Source organism: Canis lupus, chromosome 18, assembly GCF_048164855.1.
Source record: "Canis lupus baileyi chromosome 18, mCanLup2.hap1, whole genome shotgun sequence".
In the NCBI taxonomy this organism is placed as follows: domain Eukaryota; kingdom Metazoa; phylum Chordata; class Mammalia; order Carnivora; family Canidae; genus Canis; species Canis lupus.
The window spans coordinates 59234704-59254047 of NC_132855.1; the positions used below are offsets into that span (position 1 = coordinate 59234704).

Below are 19344 nucleotides of genomic sequence, written 5' to 3' on the forward strand. Positions count from 1 at the left end.
ACTCTTTGAGGAACCTCCACACAGTTTTCCAGAGTGGCTGCACCAGTTCGCATTCCCACCAACAGTGTAAGAGGGTTCCCTTTTCTCCACATCCTCTCCAACATTTGTGGTTTCCTGCCTTGTTAATTTGCCCCATTCTCACTGGTGTGAGGTGGTATCTCATTGTGGTTTTGATTTGTATTTCCCTGATAGCAAGTGATGCGGAGCATTTTCTCATGTGCATGTTGGCCATGTCTATGTCTTCCTCTGTGAAATTTCTGTTCATGTCTTTTGCCCATTTCATGATTGGATTGTTTGTTTCTTTGCTGTTGAGTTTAATAAGCTCTTTATACATCTTGGAAACTAACCATTTATCTGATATGTCATTTGCAAATATCTTCTCCCATTCTGTAGGTTGTCTTTTATTTTGTTGACTGTATCCTTTGCTGTGCAAAAGCTTCTTATCTTGATGAAGTCCCAATAGTTCATTTTTGCTTTTGTTTCTTTTGCCTTCATGGATGAATCTTGCAAGAAGTTACTGTGGCCGAGTTCTAAAAGGGTGTTGCCTGAGTTCTCCTCTAGGATTTTGATGGAATCTTGTCTCACATTAAGATCTTTCATCCATTTTGAGTTTATCTTTGTGTATGGTACAAGAGAGTGGTTTAGTTTCATTCTTCTACAAGTGGATGTCCAAGTTTCCCAGCACCATTTATTGAAGACACTTTTTTCCAGTGGATAGTCTTTCCTCCTTTGTCAAATATTAGTTGACCATAAAGTTGAGGGTCCAGTTCTGGATTCTCTATTGTGTTCCATTGATCTATGTGTCTATTTTTGTGCCAGTACCACACTGTCTTGATGACCACAGCTTTGTAGTACAACCTGAAATCTGGCATTGTGATGCCCCCAGCTATGGTTTTCTTTTTCAATATTATCCTGGCTAATCGGGGTCTTTTCTGATTCCACACAAATCTTAAAATAATTTATTCTAATTCTCTAAAGAAAGTCTTCGGGATAAATTTTAGTGTATTTGATATAAGGATGGCTACCCCTGCTTTCTTTTGAGGACCATTTGAATGGTATTTGGTTCTCCAACCTTTTATTTTCAGGCTGTGGGTGTCCTTCTGTCTAAAATGAGCCTCTTGTAGACAGCAAATAGATGGGTCCTGCTTTTTTATCCAGTCTGGAACCCTGTGCCTATTGATGGGGTCATTAAGCCCATTCACGTTCAGAGTTACTATTGAAAGATATGAGTTTAGTGTCGTCATGATATCTATTCAGTCCCTGTTTTTTGTTGATTGTTCCATTGGACTTCTTCTTAAAGAGGAATTTTAAGAGTCCCCCTTAAAATTTATTGCAGAGCTGGTTTGGTGGTCACATATTCTTTAAGTTCCTGCCTATCTTGAAAGCTCTTTATCTCTCCTTCTATTCTGAATGAAAGTCTTGCTTCATAAAGGATTCTTGGCTGCATGTATTCTCATTTAGGACCCTGAATATAACCTGCCAGCCCTTTCTGGCCTGCCAGGTCTCTGTGGAGAGGTCTGCTATTAATCTAATATTTCTCCTCCATAAAAGATTTCTTGTCTCTTGCTGCTTTATGGATCTTCTCTTTATCTTTGGAATTTGCCAGCTTCACTATTACATGTCGAGGTGTTGAGTGGTTTTTATTGATTTTGGGGGGGGGGAATCTCTTTATTTCCTGGAAATGAATGCCTGTTTCCCTTCCCAGATTAGGAAAGTTTTTGGCTATGATTTGTTCAAATACACATTCTGGACCTCTGACTCTTTTGGCGCACTCGGGAACCTCAATTAAACGTAGATTTTTCTTCCTCATGCTGTCATTTATTTCCCTTAATCTATCCTCATGAACTTTTAATTGTTTGTCTCTTTTTTCCTCAGTTTCCCTTTTTGCTATCAACTTGTCTTCTATATCACTCACTCGTTCTTCCACCTATTTAACCCTCGTCGTTAGGACCTCTAGTTTGGATTGCATCTCATTCAATTGATTTTTAATTTCTTCCCGATTAGATCTAAATTTTGGAGTTATGAAGTCTCTTGAGTCCTTTATGTTTTTTTCTAGAGCCATCAGTAGCTGTATAAATGTGCTTCTGAATTGGCTTTCTGACATTGAATTGTAATCCAAATTTTGTAACTCTGTGGGAGAGAGGACTGTTTCTGATTCTTTCTTTTGAAGTGAGGTTTTCGTCCTAGTCATTTTGCTCAGTGCAGAGTGGCCAAAAACAAGTTGTATGGGGAAAAGGAGAAAAAGAGAGAAGAGAAAGAAGAAAAGAAAAAGAGGAAAAGAAAAAAAGAAAAAAAGAGGAAAAAAAAGAAAGAGAGAAGAAAAGAAAAAAGAAAAAGAGTGAGGGAAGCAAACAGAAATAAAAAAAAAACGGAGGGTATCTTTTGATTTTGTATACTGTAAATACCTCAACTTCCCCTGGAACTTTACAATGCTGCTGGGTCAATAATTTGTTTTTCCCCTCTCTGTCTAGCTGGTCTTCTGGGGGAGGGGCCTGTTGTGCTGATTTTCAGGTGTGAGCACTTGGGGGAGCTGCTCTGCCCCCTGCCTGGTGCAGCGCTCAGTGGGGGTTGTTTACCCCGTGAGGCCCCAGGAGGAACAACGCCAGTGGCGGGGCCAGCTCTGGAGCCCTGGAGTCAGCTCCCTCAGTAACTAAGGAGCTCTCCGTCTGCAGGTCCTGGAGGCTCCGGGGCGGGGCCACTGATCTGCTCAGCTCGGGGCAGGAGCGTCCTTGCTGTCCTGGGCCGTCCCGGCCTCTGCCTGTCCCAGGGGGAGGCCGGATCCTGGGCTGTGTCCCGGCGCCCTGTGCCCGGGGCCTGCGCTGGTGGATTCGGGCTTCCGCCCCGCAGCCCCCTCTGTGGAGCCGCCCCCGAGCCCCCGAGCTGCTCCCGCCCCGCAGCCCCCTCCGCAGAGCCGCCCCGAGCCCCCCGAGCTGCTCCAGGTCCCGCCGTGCGCGCTGCAGCCCTTAGGGAGCTCGGCGCACTCTCCCGGGGCGCAGGTGTCTGTTAGTGTCCCCGGGAGCCCGAGCGCATCCCCGCCCTCCTGGGTCCTGCTCCACCTCCCTGCGAGCCCCTTTCCGCCCGGGAAGGTCGGTGCAGCTCCTAATTCTCTGTGACGGGGCTCTCCTGTCCTGGGGACACTCGCCCTGGCCTCAGCCCGGCTCCTCGCAGGGCCCCTCCCCCTTGGATGCCTTTTGTTTCTTTTTTTTTAATGTTTTTATTTTTATTTTTATTTATTTATGATAGTCACAGAGAGAGAGAGAGAGGCAGAGACACAGGCAGAGGGAGAAGCAGGCTCCATGCACCGGGAGCCCGTCGTGAAATTCGATCCCAGGTCTCCAGGATCGCGCCCTGGGCCAAAGGCAGGCGCCAAACTGCTGCGCCACTTAGGGATCCCCCTTTTGTTTCTTTATTTCTTTTTCCCTGTCTTCCTACCTTGATAGAAGCACGAACTCTTTTCACTGTAGCATTCCAGCTGTTCTCTCTTTTTTATTTTATTTTATTTTATTTTATTTTATTTTATTTTATTTTATTTTATATTTTATTTTATTTTATTTTATTTTATTTTATTTTATTTATTTATTTATGTTTTTTTGCTGTTCTCTCTTTAAATCTTTGTAGTACAACTTGAAATCCGGCATTGTGATGCTCTCGACTCTTTTACAGTTTTTCTGGTCTCTTTTCGTTGAATTCTGCTTGAATCTTTATTAACTCTCCTCTTTTGCTTGGTATAGGTTTTATTTGCTGTTGTTTCAACAGTTCGTTTAGTGCAAGGTTTGCTTGTTTTTTTGAAAATTTTTTCCATTTTTTTGAGGGATGCTTGTATTGTGATGTATTTCCCCCTCAGGACTCTTTTGCTGTATCCAAAGATTTTCAATGGTTGTATGTTCATTCTCATTAGTATCCATGAATCTTTTTAAGTCTTCTCTAATTTCCTGGTTGGCCCTTTCATATTTTAACACAATGCTCTTTAATCTCCAGTGTTTGAGTTTCTTCCCAATTTATTCCTGTGATTGAGTTCTAGTTTCAAAGCATTATGTTCTGAAAATATGCAGGGGACAATCCCAATATTTTGGTATTGGTTGAGACCAGATTTGTGACCCAGTATGTGGTCTATTCTGGAGAAAGTTTCATGTACACTTGAGAAGAATGTGTATTCACTTTCATTTGAATGTAAAGTTCTGTAATATCTGTGAAATCCATATTGTCCAGTGTATCATTTAAAGCTCTTGTTTCTTTTGAGATGTTGGGCTTAGAAGATCTGTCAATTGCAGAAAGCTCCATGTTCAAGTTTCCCAGTATAAGTGTATTATTAATCTAAGTATGTCTTAATTTTGGTTATTAAATGATTGATATACTTGGCAGGTCCCACATTAGGGGCATAAATATTCATGATTGTTAGGTTCTCTTGTTGGATAGATCCTTTAAGTATCATATAGTGTCCCTCGTCATCTCTTACTACAATCTTTGGGATAAATTTATCTGATATGAGGATTGCTATTCATTTCTTTCGGGACCATTTGAATGGTGAATGGCTCTCCAACCTTTCATTTTCAGGCTGTGGGTGTCTTTAGGTCTAAAATGCATCTCTTGTAGACAGTAAGTAGATGGGTCTTGCTTTTTTTTATCGAGTCTGAAACCCTGCGCCTTTTGATGGAATCATTAAACCCATTCACATCCAGAGTCACTAACAAAATATATGAATTTAGTGTCATCATAATACCTATCCAGTCCCTGTTTTAGTGGATTATTTCTTTGGGCATCCTCTTTCTTTTACAGTCCCCTTTAATATTTCTTGCAGAGCTGGTTTGGTGGTCACATATCTTTCAATTTCTGCCTATCTTGGAGGCTCTTTATCTCTCTTTCTATTCTGAAAGAAAGCCTTGCAGGATAGAGTATTCTTGGCTGCATGTTCTCATTTAGGACCGTGAATATATCCTGCCAGCCCTTTCTGGCCTGCTAGGTCTCTATGGAGAGGTCTTGTCTTAATCTAATATTTCTCCCCATATATTTTAGGGATCTATTTTCTCTTGTTTCTTTAAGGAGTTTCTCTTTATCTTTGTAATTTTCAAGTTTCACTATTAAATGTCGAGGTGTTGAATGGCTTTTATGATTTTAGCGGGGGGGGGGGGGGGGGCGGGGCGGGAATCTATCTCCTGGATCTGATTGCCTGTTTCCCTTCCCAAATTAGGGAAGTTCACAGCATGATTTCTTCAAATATGCTTTCTGGTCATCTGTCTCTCTTGTGGCCCTCTGGAACCCCATTTAAATGTAGATTTTTCCTTCTGAGGCTGTCATTTATTTTCCTTAACCTTTCCTCATTGTCCTCCAATTATTTTTCTGTTTTTTTTTTTTCTCACCTTCCTTCCTTGCCGTTAACTTGTCTTCTATTCAGTCACTCTTTTTTCTACCTTATTAAGCCTCATCATTAGGACCTCCAGTTTGGATTGCATCTCACTTAATCTATTTTTAATTTCAGCCTGATTAGATCTAAATTATGCAGTCATGAAGTCTTGAATCATTTATGCTTTTTTCCAGAGCCACCATTAGCTTTATAATTGTGCTTCTGAATTGGCCTTCTAACATCTAATTGCCGTTCAAATTCTGTAACTCTGTGGCAGACAATATTGTTTCTGATTCTTTCTTTTGTGGTAGATTCTTCTTTCTAGTCATTTTGCCCAGTGCACAGTGGCTGTTTAAGCAGACTGCATCAATAATTTGAACCACGACCTAGATGATTTCTAGTAAGTTTCACCCTAGATGATTCTGCCAAGTTCAGAGACCAGTAATTGAAAACCAGGATCCGAATGAAATAAAATAGAAGGGCCACTAAAGTGAAAAACAAATTTTAAAGCAAAGCACTAAAAAATAAAAAGCCAGAGATCCTAAAGAGGAAGAGAAAATAAGAAGAAAAAAATAAAAATAAAAGAAAGGAGAAGAAATAAAAGGCTTGGGGCCTGGGAGATAGTGGTGGTAAAGAAGTTGTAGTGGAGGGAGAATGTAGTCTACCTAAGGGTTCGAAAGGGTGATCCTATTTCTGAGTATATTAAGTTCTGTATATTAGAAGATGCTCAGTTCCAAATTTATATATACCAGATATGCTTGTAGAGGGCCCAACATTGACCACCAAAACATAAATGAGATAAAAGACGGGGGCAGAATGGGAATGAGGAATCTCACAGAATGAACCCAGCACGGTATACCACTTGTTTCTGATCGCATACTTGTCTTGTTTTAGAAGGTATTAACTTCTCCATTTAGAACAAAATGAGGCAGATAAAACAAAAAAACAGACAAAAATATCTTTTATATCTCCCAAAATTAAGCTGAGTATCTTGAAGGGAATCTAGGAGAGGAAAATATATCTAGAAACTATAATTGTGGAAATGTGAAAGTCAAAAAGGAAGAATCTTAAAAATGAAGAGGTGGTAAAATATTGTACTTAAGCTGGGAAAAGAGAAAAAACAAAATTGGAACTTTACAGTCTGATATGAAAATTAGTTGTACTGGAAAAAGGAAGAAAAAAAAGGAGGGGTACCCTCTGGTTCTAGGTACTTTAAATCCCTCGACTTCCCCTGGTGCCTTCCAGCTGCTCAGGGGAAGCATGCTCTTCTCCTGTCCTTCCAGCTGGTCTTCTGGGGGAGGAGCCTTCTGTGCTGATTTTCAGGTGTGTGCACCTTGGAGAGCTGTCCTGCCCCCTGCCAGGTGCACAGCTCAGGGGAGCTGTTTATTCTATGAAGCCCCTGTTCCCTGGTGGCCCTGCTCTGTCCCAGGCACAGAATGAAACCAGGAGGAACAACACTGATGGCAGCCTGCTGTCCAGGCCTGGAGTCAGCTTCCACAGTAACTACCACAGTCTCCCAGTCCGCAGGGGCCTGGATGCTCCGGGTGTGGGGGGCGCTGATCTGCACAGCTTGGGGGCACCCAGCAGCAGGAGAGTCCTCACTGTCCTGTGCCCTCCACGCTTCCGCCTGTCCTGGGGGGAGCACAGGTTCCTTTGTCCCCCAGCACCCTGGGATTCCGAGACTGTGCTGCTGGAATCACGCTCCCAGTGCGGCGGCTCCTGAAGGCAGCAGGGCGCAGTTGCCTCTGTCTGGAGCCGCCATCTGAGCTTCTCCCTGAGGCCCCACCAGGTGGGCACTCCAGCCCTTTACCAAGCTTGGCCCACAGTTTGTGGTGCACTCTCCCCTGGGTGCACTTCCTCTGTTAGTGACTCTGGGAGACTGGAGGCTCCACTGCCCCTCCTGCGGTTTTGCTACTTTTCCCTAATGAGCACCTTTCTGTTCGGGAAGAATCCGATGTGGATTTTTAAAGTTCCTGCTTCTCCAGGGCTGGGCTTTCCTGTCCTGGAAGCTTTCACCGTGGGGACTTAGCCTGGCCCATGAGGCCCCTCCATCTCTTGATTCTTTTTTATTTTTTTTTCTGCCTTTCTACCTTGTTAGAAGGGCAAACTCTTCTCTCTGTAGTTTTCCAGCTGTTCTCTCTTTAAATCTCAGGCCGAATGCATAGATTTTCAGGATGATTTGAAAGTTATCTAGGTAAGTTGGTGAGATAGGTGACTTGGGGACCCTAATCCTCCATCATCTTGCCCTGCCCTCTCTCTCTAAAATAGTGTTTAAAAAATCACCCAGATTGTCCCAGTGTTCCTGTCACAAAAAATACAATTTTTTTTTTTTTACATTTCCTATCTAGTTGTGTATGAAATTCTAATTCATGCAGAGCTCTCGGAGAAACCTATGTATCTATCATGTCTTTTGAAACCTGGGACCAGTTAAGCCTACACAATAATTGGAATGGAACAAATAATTGTTTTGGTTATCAATAGAAAGGCCAAGGCCATGACATTTATTGTTCTTTGTATTATTTTAGTCATTTTTAGATATATATTAAGTACATTTGTACTATTATACTGAATGATACCATCAAGTTGGGCAGTTTCCATTGTAGTTTCTACATATTAGTAAAACCTTCTGCAAACAGATAGAAGAAATATTATGTCATTTACATTTACTAAGAATCACCACAAGGAAAAGAGAACAAGCGTTTAGAAACATAAAACTATTTGTCAAATCTCAATTATTTTAATCTTCTAGATTATTTTATTCTCTGTCTTCAATCCTAGAGTAATATTGTTCTTAAGGAGTATATATGAAAAAAAAAAAAAGATCTACTTCTGAGGCAGCAGGCCCAATGAGAAATTCCTCTACATTTTTACAAAGCTGATCTTCTGAATCAATCGTCTCAGGGCCCCTATCACCTCCTTGTTTCTCAGGCTGTAGATGATGGGGTTGAGCATTGGGGTCAGAATGGTGTAGAGAACAGCTAGAGCCTTGTCCTCTGTTGGGGTTCGGAGGGATCTTGGGCGTAGATAAGTGTAAGCAAAGGGTGCATAGTAGAAAGTCACCACAGTGAGGTGAGTGCTGCAGGTGGAATAAGCTTTCTTCCTCCCTTCTGTTGATTGCATGCGGCAGATGGCAAGGAGGACCTGGCCATAGGAGCATGCAATGCCAATGAAAGGAAACACAATCAAGAGTGTGGTGCTTACAAACACTGTGTACTCATAGACCCAGGTGTCCATGCAGGCCAACGTCAACATGGCTGGGACATCACAGAAGAAATGGTTGATAGTTCTGGATCGACAGTAAGGTATATGGAAGGCATATGCAGTGTGAGCACAGGAGTTGATAGAGCCAATTGTCCAAGATCCTGTTATCATCAGCACACACAATTTTTTGCTCATGCGAATGGGATAGTGAAGAGGAAAGCAAATAGCCACGTAACGATCATAAGCCATAGATGTCAAGAGTAGTGCTTCTGCAACTGCTAAAGTCAAGAAGAAGAAGCTCTGAACTTCACAACCAATAAGTGAGATGGACTTGTTTCCAAAGAGATAATCAGAAACCATCTTTGGGACAATGGTGGAGATGTAGTTTAGGTCCATGAGGGAGAGCTGGCTAAGTAGAAAATACATGGGTGTGTGGAGATGAGTGTCCACGATGATGAGGATGATCATGGACAGGTTGCCAAAAAGAGCCATTAAGAAAATAAATACTATGAGAATGAAAAGAAAGAGGCCAATTCTTGATGATGGAAACAACCCCAATAAAAGGAAATCTGTTAATGTTTGGTTGTAATTTTCCATAATTTTCATTCCCCTGAAAGTAGAGAAAAACACATGGGTAGCACGTAAAGAAATATGTGTCTTTTAATTATTTTTTCACAATGTTTTAGTATAATTCTGAAGTTTTCATGAAATACCCAGTTCATAAAATAAATAATCAAAGTTTCCTATTTTGAGAAAGTTCTATGTTGCTTCAAAAAGTCACAGGTAAAGGAGCTAAGCATTTACACTCAAAATTTTGTGTAAAGAATAATTGAAATAATAAAAGGAAAATGTCTAAATCTACCTGAATAGAACATAAATAATTCTATGTCCTTCATAAATTCACATATCAAAAAAATCAAATATTTTAATTAAATATGAGCATAATTATTTTGCCAAGACTGAACAAAAGTTTATATCAATTCAAATAAATAGTCATTTGATTCATTATATGAACAAATTTAGTGATACATGGAAGGGGTTTATGTTTTCATTCAAGATTATATTTATTTATCTTTTCAGGCATATATATATATATATATATATAATAACTAACTTTTTTCTCATTTTGATATTAGATTTGCCTCTTGTCACTCTCTCCTACATTGCTGAATAAATCTTCCTGAAAATCAGTCGTCAGTACATGGTGTGGATCCAGAAAAACATAAGCTTTCATGGCCTAATAACACCAGGTAAAAATAGTCTTAATTATTACATTCCTCTATTTTTAACATTTTTTTTTACTGGAGTTCAATTTGCCAACATATAGCATAACTCCCAGTGCTCATCTCACCACGTGCCCCCCTCAGTGCCCATCAAACAATCACCCCAGCCCCCCGCCCTCTTACTTTTCCACTACCCCTTGTTCGTTTCCCAGAGTGAAGTGTCCCTCATGTTTTGTCACCCTCACTGATATTTTCACTCATTTTCTCTACTTTCCCCATTATTCTCCTTTACTAATTTTTATATTCCCCAAATGAATGAGACCATATAATGTTTGTCCTTCTCCAATTGACTTACTTCACTCAGCATAATACCCTCCAGTTCCATCCACGTTGAAGCAAATGGTGGATATTTGTCGTTTCTAATGGCTGAGTAATATTCCATTGTATACATAGACCACATCTTCTTTATCCATTCATCTTTCGATGGACACCGAGGCTCCTTCCACAGTTTGGCCATTGTGGACATTGTTGCTATAAACATTGGGGTGCAGGTGTTCTGGAGTTTCACTGCATCTGTATCTTTGAGGAAAATCCCCAGCAGTGCAATTGCTGGGTCGTAGGGCAGATCTATTTTTAACTTTTTGAGGAACCTCCACACAGTTTTCCAGAGTGGCTGCATCATTTCACATTCCCACCAACACTGCAAGAGGATTCACCTTTCTCAACATCCTCTCCAACATTTGTTCTTTCCTGTCTTGTTAATTTTCCCCATTCTCACTGGTGTGAGGTGGTATCTCATTGTGGTTTTGATTTGTATTTCCCTGATGGCAAGGGATGTGGAGCATTTTCTCACGTGCTTGTTTGCCATGTCTATGTCTTCCTCTGTGAGATTTCTGTTCATGTCTTTTGCCCATATCATGAGTGGATTATTTATTTCTTTGCTGTTGAGTTTAATAAGTTCTTTATAGATCTTGGATACTAGTCTTTATCTGATAGGTCATTTGCAAATATCTTCTCCCATTCTGTAGGTTGTCTGTTAGTTCTGTTGACTGTCTCTATTGCTGTGCAGAATCTTTTTATCTTGATTAAGTTCCAATAATTCATTTTTGATTTTGGTTGCCTTGCCTTCATAGATGTATATCGTAAGTGGCTGTGGCCAAGTTCACAAAGGGTGCTGCCTGTGTTCTCCTCTAGGATTTTGATGGAGTCTTGTCTCACATTTAGATATTTGATCCATTTTGAGTTTATCTTTGTGTGTGGTGTAAGAGAAGGGTCTGGTTTCATTCTTCTGCATGTGGAGGTCCAGTTTTCCAAGCACCATTTGTTGAAGACACAGTCTTTTTTCCAGCGGATACTCTTTCCTACTTTGTCAAATATTAGTTGACCATAAAGTTGAGGGTCCACTTCTGGTTTCTCTATTCTGTTCCATTGATCTATGTGTCTGTTTTTTTGCCTGTACCATACTGTCTTGATGATCACAGCTTTAAGTACAACCTGAAATCTGGCATTATGATGCCCCCAGCTATGGTTTTCCTTTTTAATATTCCTTTGACTCTTCAGGGTCTTTTCTGATTCCACACAAATCTTAAGATGATTTGTTCCAACTCTCAAGAAAGTTCATGGTATTTTGATAGGGATTGCATTAAATGTGTAAATTGCCCTGGGTAGTATTGACATTTTCACAGTATTAATTCTTCTAATCCATGAGCATGGAAAATTTTTCCATCTCTTTGTGTCTTCCTCAATTTCTTTCAGAACTGGTATGTAGTTTTTAGGGTATAGATCCTTTACCTCTTTGGTTAGGTTTATTCCTAGGTATCTTATGCTTTTGGGTGCAATTGTAAATGGGATTGACTCCTTATTTTCTCTTTCTTCAGTCTCATTAGTGTGTAGAAATGCCACTGATTTGTGGGCATTGATTTTGTATCCTGCCACACTGCCGAATTGCTGTATGAGTTCTAGCAATCTTGGGGTGGAGTCTTCTGGGTTTTCTTTGTACAGTATCATGTCATATGCGAAGAGGGAGAGTTTGACTTCTTCTTTGCCAATTTGAATGCCTTTTATTTCTTTTTGTTGCCTGATTGCTGAGGCTAGGACTTCTAGTACTATGTTGAATAGTAGTAGTGAGAGTGTCATGTTCCCTGTCATGTTCCTGATCTTAGGGGAAAGGCTCCCAGTGTTTCCCCATTGAGAATAATATTTGCAGTTGGTTTTTTGTAGATGGCTTTTAAGATGTCGAGGAATATTCCTTCTATCCTTATACTCTGAAGAGTTTCGATCAGGAATGCATGCTGTATTTTGTCAAATGCTTTTTTTGCATCTATTGAGAGGATCCTATGATTCTTGTTTTTGTCTTGTTGATATGATGATTCACATTGATTGCTTTACGAGTGTTGATCCAGCCTTGCACCCCAGGGATAAATCCCACTTGATCATGCTGAAAAATCTTCTTAATGCACTGTTGGTCCCTCTTCGCTAGTATGTTTTGAGAATTTTTGAATCTGTGTTCATTAGGGATATTGGTCTATAATTCTCCTTTTTTTGGTGGATAATTTTCTGGATTTCAAATTAAGCTTATGCTGGCCTCATAGCATGAGTTTGGCAGTATTCCATCTCTATCTTTCAAAACACTTTTAGTAGGTTAGGTATTGTTTCTTCTTTAAACTTTAGATAGAATTCCCCTGGGAAACCATCTGGCCGTGGACTTTTGTGTCTTGGGAGGTTTTTGATGACTGCCCAATTTCCTTCCCTGGTTATTGGCCTGTTCAGGTTTTCTATTTCTTTCAGTTCCAGTTTTGGTATTTTGTGGTTTCCCAGAAATGCATCCATTTCTTCTAGATTGTCTAATTTATTGGCATACATCTGCTCATAATAACGTTTTAAAATTGTTTGTATTTCCTTGGTATTAGTGGTGATTTCTCCTTTCTCATTCATGATTTTATTAATTTGAGTCTTTTCTCTCTTCTTTTTAATAAGGCTAGCTAATGGTTTATCTATCTTATTAATTCTTTTAAAGAACCAACTGCTGGTTTTGTTGCTATTTTTCACAGTTCTTCTGGTGTCTAATTCATTAAGTCCCCCTTAATATTTCTTGCAGCGCTAGTTTGGTGGTCACATATTCTTTCAGTGTCTGCCTATCTTGGAAGCTCTTTATCTCTCCTTCTATTCTGAATGAGAGCCTTGCTGGATAAAGTATGCTTGGCTGCATGTTCTTCTCATTTAAGACCATGAGTATATCCTGCCAGTCCTTTCTGGCCTTCCATGTCTCTGTGGAGAGGTCTTCTGTTAACCTGATACTTCTCCCCATGAAGCTTAGGGATCTCTTCTTTCTTGCCACTAAGGATCTTCTCTTTATCTTTGGAATTTGCAAGTTTCAATATGATATATCAGGGTGTTCAATAGTTTTTATTGCTTCTAAGGGGGAATCTCTCTATCTCCTGGATATGAATGCCTGTTTCCCTCCCCACGTTAGGGAAGTTCTCAGCTATGATTTGTTCAAATACACTTTCTAGTCCTCTGTCCTTTCGGTGCCCTTTGGAACCCCTATTACACATAGATTTTTCCTTCGAGGCTGTCATATATTTCCCTTAACCTTTCCTCATGATCTTTTGTTTTTCTCTTTTATTCCTCTGCTTCCTTCCTTGCCATCAACTTGTCTTCTTTGTCACTCAATCTTTCTTCTACTTCGTTAACCCTCACCATTAGGACCTCCAGTTTGGATTACATCTCATTAATTGATTTTTAATTTCAGCCCGATTAGATCTAAATTTTGCAGTCATGAAATCTCTTGATTTTTTTTATGCTTTTTTCCAGGGCTACGATTATCTTTATATTTGTGCTTCTGAATTGGCTCTTTGACATCGAATTATAATCCAAATTCTGTAATTCTGTAATTCTGTATGAGAGAATACTGTTTCTGATTCTTTCTTTTGTGGTGAGTTTTTCCTTCTACTCATTTTTCTCAGTGCAGAGTGGCTAAAAACAAGTTGTAGTGGAAAATGACGGAAAAGGGGAAGAAAAAAAAGGGGGGGGACAAACAAATAAAAAGAAAAAAACAGGAGGGGTAGCATCTGATTATATATAATGTAAATCCCTCGACTTGCCCTGGAGCTTTTCAGCACTGTTTGGTTAAGAACTTGCTCTTTCCCTGTCCTTCCAACTGGTCTTCTATGGGAGGGGCCTGGTGTGCTGATTCTCAGGTGTGTGCCCCTGGGGGAAGCTGCCTCGCCCCCTGCCGGTGCAGGGCTCAATGGGAGCTGTATCCTGTGAGGCCACTGCCTCCTGGCAGCCCTGCTCGGTCCCAGGCACAAGGTGACACCAGGAGGAACAACATCAGCGTGGTTGCCAGCTCTCCATCCCTGGGGTCAGCTCCCACAGTTACAACTGCTGTCTCCCAGTCCGCAGGGTCCTGGATCCTCTGGAGGAGGGGGGGCACTGATCTGCACATCTCGGGGGTGCCCAGCAGCAGGGGCTTCCTCACTGTCCTGTGTCCGTCTGTCCCAAGGGCAGTGCTGGATCCTTGGCTTTGTCCCCAGGGGCCTTATTCCCTGGGGACTTTGCAGCTGGAATGGGCTCCCAGGACTGCACAGCCCCCTTTGGGCAGAGCCGCCGCCCAAGCCGCTGCCTGAGCTGCTCCCGGAGCCCTGCTGGGCACACGCTGCATCCCTTTAGGGAGCTCGACCTGCGGTCTGTGGCACGCTCTCCCCCAGGGTGCACTTCCTCTGTTAGTGACCACGTGAACCTGGGGGCTCCACTGTCCCTCCTGGGATCCTGCCAGAGCCCTGCGAGCGCCTTTCCCTCCGGGAAGATTGGTAAAGTTTTTGCTTCTCTGGGACTGGGCTTTCCTGTCCTGGGGGCACTCGCCACCTGGCCTTAGTCCAGCTTCTCGTGGGGGTTCCTCCCCTTGGATGTTTGTTTGTTTATTTATTTATTTATTTATTTATTTATTTATTTATTTATTTCTGTCTTCCTACCTTGATAGAAGTGCAAACTCTTCTCACTGTAGCATTCCAGCTGTTCTCTCTTTAAATCTCAGCCTGAATTTGTAGGTTTTCAGGATGATTTGAAAGTTATCTAGCTAAGTTTGTGGGGACAGGTGACTTGGGGATCCTACTCTTCGCCATTTTGCCCCGCCTCCTACATTCCTCTCTTATCATTACTTTTCACCTTCCATTTTAATTTCTTAGTATAGGGTAGACTCTTCTTTAGATCTATTAACCACGTGTACTGCAGTCCTCATAACTTTGTTCAAGCATCCCCAAAGAGAAGAGTGAAAGTTTAAAAATTCTTTGGGAGGTTGGGAAGATGGCAAAGTAAAAGTAACTCACTTCATCCTGTGGATACAACTAAATAACATGACAGCCTAAATAACCCAGAAAATTACCCAAAGACTGGCAACAGGAACTCTACAAATAAAAGTAGGGAAGAAGCCACTTTCAAGAATGTAGCAAGGCCAGAAAACTGAGCAAAATGGACCATGGTTATCCATAGTAGAGAGGGAACTACAATCTTGGGGAAAGGTGATTAATAGGCTATCACACAGGGGAGTGTAGATGGGAAGACAACTTCCCATAACATTTGGCTTTTAAAGAAAGAGGGGCCAAATTTCTATGAGTTCATGATTCTTACAACTAACAGAAATTAAAGCCTGGTATTTAAAAAATCAGCAGGCTCAGCTCTGTGAGAGCCCCAAGGGCATTAGTAAGCTCAGGTCCTGCCCTTAACAAGACAGCATGACAAACACGCAATGCAGATACAGCATAGAGATAGCAGTTTAAAAAAATACCTGGACATATGGGAGTGAATTATTTTCTCATCTCAGAGTATGTCCCAGAGAAGCAGTGATTGTAGGAAGATCCCTCTGTGAACAAAGGAGCTTAGAGGTAACACTTCCCTCTCCTGACCCTCCTCAGCATAAATATAGGACCATCTGCAAGAACCAGGACGGTCCAGACACTCGCTACCGAAATTGATTACAACAGACCTTATCCATTCCTATATTTTGGTAGTTCCACCTTTCCCAGTCAAGCTACAGTAGTCCTGTATCTACTATTCCCCTGTCCCAGAAGACTAGAACAAATCCCAGTCAATACTGAGTCTCTAGAACTATGTGTTTTTCAGGGCCTCACTTCCATTGGCAATGGCAGCTGGTCTCATTTTGTAAGGACAACCATGCACACTTGGTAAAAGTAAACTTCACCGTGTACTGAGACAAAAAACTGCCACAGCAGGAAAGGAAACCTTTTGCAGATGAATGGACTGAAAGAAAAAGTGGCCAGGACACAATGGCAAACCACACATAACACTCATAAGAGACATATCCTGAGGGGCCAGACCCAGGGAAACGGGACACTGCAATACAGGACACTATAGGAACTCTTCTTGATAATGCCATTGCCTACAAAAACAGGAGATGCAGCTGATTTATCTAATACAAAGAAATAGACTGAGAGACAAAATTAGGAGAAATAGGAATATGTCCCAAATAAAAGGACAAAACCACAAAACACCAAAGCCAAGTGGATATAAAATAAACTATTAGAGAATTTGAAGTATTGATTATAAAGATACTCACTGGATTTGAGAAAAGAGGGGAGGGCATCATTTATAACTTTAATAAAGAGATAAAAACGACCGTGTATTTGTTTTCCATCTCTATCGTTATGTATTTTGGAGAATATTACATAAATGGAATCATTCAGAACAAAGGAATCAGAAATGAATAAAACAACAAATGAAATTAAAGATATAATTGATGGAAAAAAGAACAGGCTAGAGAGATCATAGGAATGAGTTAATGCCCTGGAAGACAAACTAATGAAGAATAATCAAGTTGGGCAAATAAGAGACAATAATTATGCAAAATGAGAATAGATAAAGAGAACTCGGCCACACTATCAAATGTAGTAACATTCACATGATAGGAACCCCCCCAAAAAATAAAGAGAAAAGAAGGCAGAAAAAAATATCTGAAGAAATAATAGCTGAGAGATTCCCTAATCTGGTGAAGGAAACAGATACCCAGATCCAGAAGGGGGACAAAGAGATTACCCTCAAAAGATCAACATAAGGATATCCATATCAAAATACACAGTAATTAAAATGAAAAAAAAGAGTGACAAAGAAAACAAATACCAAAACAACAAGAGAAAACAATACCATTACATACAATGTAAACACCATAAGGCTATAGGGTTTGTTCAGCAGAATCTTTACAAGTCCGAAGGTAGTGTCATGATGTATTTGAAGTGCTAAAATGGGAAAATCTGCAGCCAACTAGACTCTATCTAGCAAAGCCATGATTCAGAATAGAAGGAAAGGTAGAGAGCTTATCAGACAATTAAAAAATAAAAGAATTTATGACCACTAAACCAAGCTTACACAAATATTAAAGGCAACTCTTTGAGTAGGAAGAAAAAAAAACATGTATTACAGTACGATAATAGAAAACACAAAGTAAATAAGTATTTCTGTAAAAATCAGAAAATAAAAGGTTGTAAAATATGACACCATATACCTAACTATGCTAGGGATAGAAATAAAGAATGGGTTCAGATTTAAGGGATCATCAACTTAATATAGATTGCTACATATAGAAAATTTTATATTCAAGCACAAACAAAAAGTCAGACATAGATATGCAAAGAACAAACAGAAAGTCACCCACGTATACCATTATAGAAAAACAGCAACCTGTGAAAGATGAAAGATAGAAAGATGAAAGAATCAGGAAAAACTATAAATACAACCACAAAACAAGTAACAAAATGACAATAAATACATACCTATCAATAACTAATTTGAATATAAATGGATGAAATGCTCCAATCAAAATATATAGAGTGGTGGAGTTGGGGGAAAAAATGAGGTATCTATGTACTGCTTATAAGGGACACATGTCACATCCAAACTTACTTGACGATTAAAACTGAGGCGATGTAGAAACATTTATCATACAAATATATGTCAAAAGAAAGCCAGAGTAGCAATACATATATTTAACAAAACATTTTTTCCCCAAAGATTTTGTTATTTATTATTTGTTTATTTAAGAAAGAGAGAGAGACTGTGTGTACATCCATGCACACAACATGGGTAGGGGACAAGGGAAAAGGGACAAGAAGACTCCATACTGAGCAAAAAACCTAATGCAGAGTTAGATCTCAAGACCTTGAGATCATGACCTGAGCCAAAATCAAGAGTAGGATGCTCAATGGACTGAGCTACCCAAGCATCCCTATATTGAACAAAATATACTGTGAAACAAAGATTATAACAGGAGACAAAGAAGGACACTATATAATCAGAAAGGGAACAATCCTACAAGATGATATAACAGTTATAAATATATATGCACCACTATCAGAGCATCCACATACATACAATAGTTAATAAAAACATAAAGGAATTAATTTCTAATAACACAATAATAGTAGGGACTTTACTTTCTGATTTACATCAATGGACAGATTATCTACATAGAAAATCAAGAAAGAAGCATTGGACCAGATGGATTTAACACATATATTCAGAACAATCCACCCTAAAACAGCAGAAGACACATTATTTTCAACTGCACAAGGAACATTCTCCAGATTACATCACATAATCAACCATGAAACAAGTCTTAACAAATAAAAAAGATAAAAATCATACATGCCTCTTTTCTGACTACAAAATTAGAAAATAGAAATAAACCACAAGGAAATATCTGGAAAGATCAAAAGTACATGAAGGTTAAATAACATGCCACTAAATGATGAAAGCATCAACCAAGAAATCAAAGAAGAAATTAAAAATTACAAAGAAAGTAATGCAAATGGACACAACAGTTCTAAAATCATTGAGATGCAGCAAAAGCAGTTCTAAGACAGAAATTTATAGCAATATTAACTTAATTTAAGAAGCAAGAAAAACCCAAATAAACACCCTGACATTATACCTAAGTCAGCTAGAAAAAAACAATAAACGAAACCTAAAACCAATGGAAGAAAATAATAAAATAAATAAAATAAATGATATAGAAACTAATTTTTTTAAAGATCAATGAAAACAGGAGCTGGTTCTTTGAAAAGATCAACAAGGTTGGTAAACCTCTGTCCAGGCTCATCAAAAAAGAGAGAGACATGGAGACAGAGACAGAGTTCAAATAAACAAAATTGCAACTGAAAGAAAGAAATAACAAAAGCACTATTGAATTGCAAACACTTAAAAGAGAATATTACAAATAATTATATACAACAAATTAGATAAACTAGAAGAAGCTGATAAATTTTTAGGAACATGAACATCTAGCAAAATTAAAGGAGGGAGAAATAGAAAATTTGAACAGACTGATTCCCAGCAAAGAAATTGAAACAATAATCAGAAAAGTCCAGAAAGTCCAGGACCTAACATCTTTGCAGGTGAATTCTATCAAACATTTAAATAAAAGTTAATGCCTATTCTCTAACTATTCCAAATAATAGAAGAGAAAGAAGACATTCCAAATTCATTTCATAAGGTCAATATGATCCTTACACAAAAACCAGTTTAAAATTTGTATGGAACTACAAAAGACTTGAAATACCCATAGAAATC

General features: G+C 39.7%; 1 protein-coding gene across 1 annotated transcript; it reads right to left on the minus strand.

The window, feature by feature from the left end:
- Window positions 1–8200: 8200 nt before the first annotated feature.
- LOC140609593 (olfactory receptor 2L5-like) lies at window positions 8201–9139 on the minus strand. The gene has a single exon (XM_072784793.1). It carries the CDS (start codon window positions 9137–9139, stop codon window positions 8201–8203), a length of 939 nt encoding a protein of 312 aa, XP_072640894.1.
- Window positions 9140–19344: the final 10205 nt, after the last annotated feature.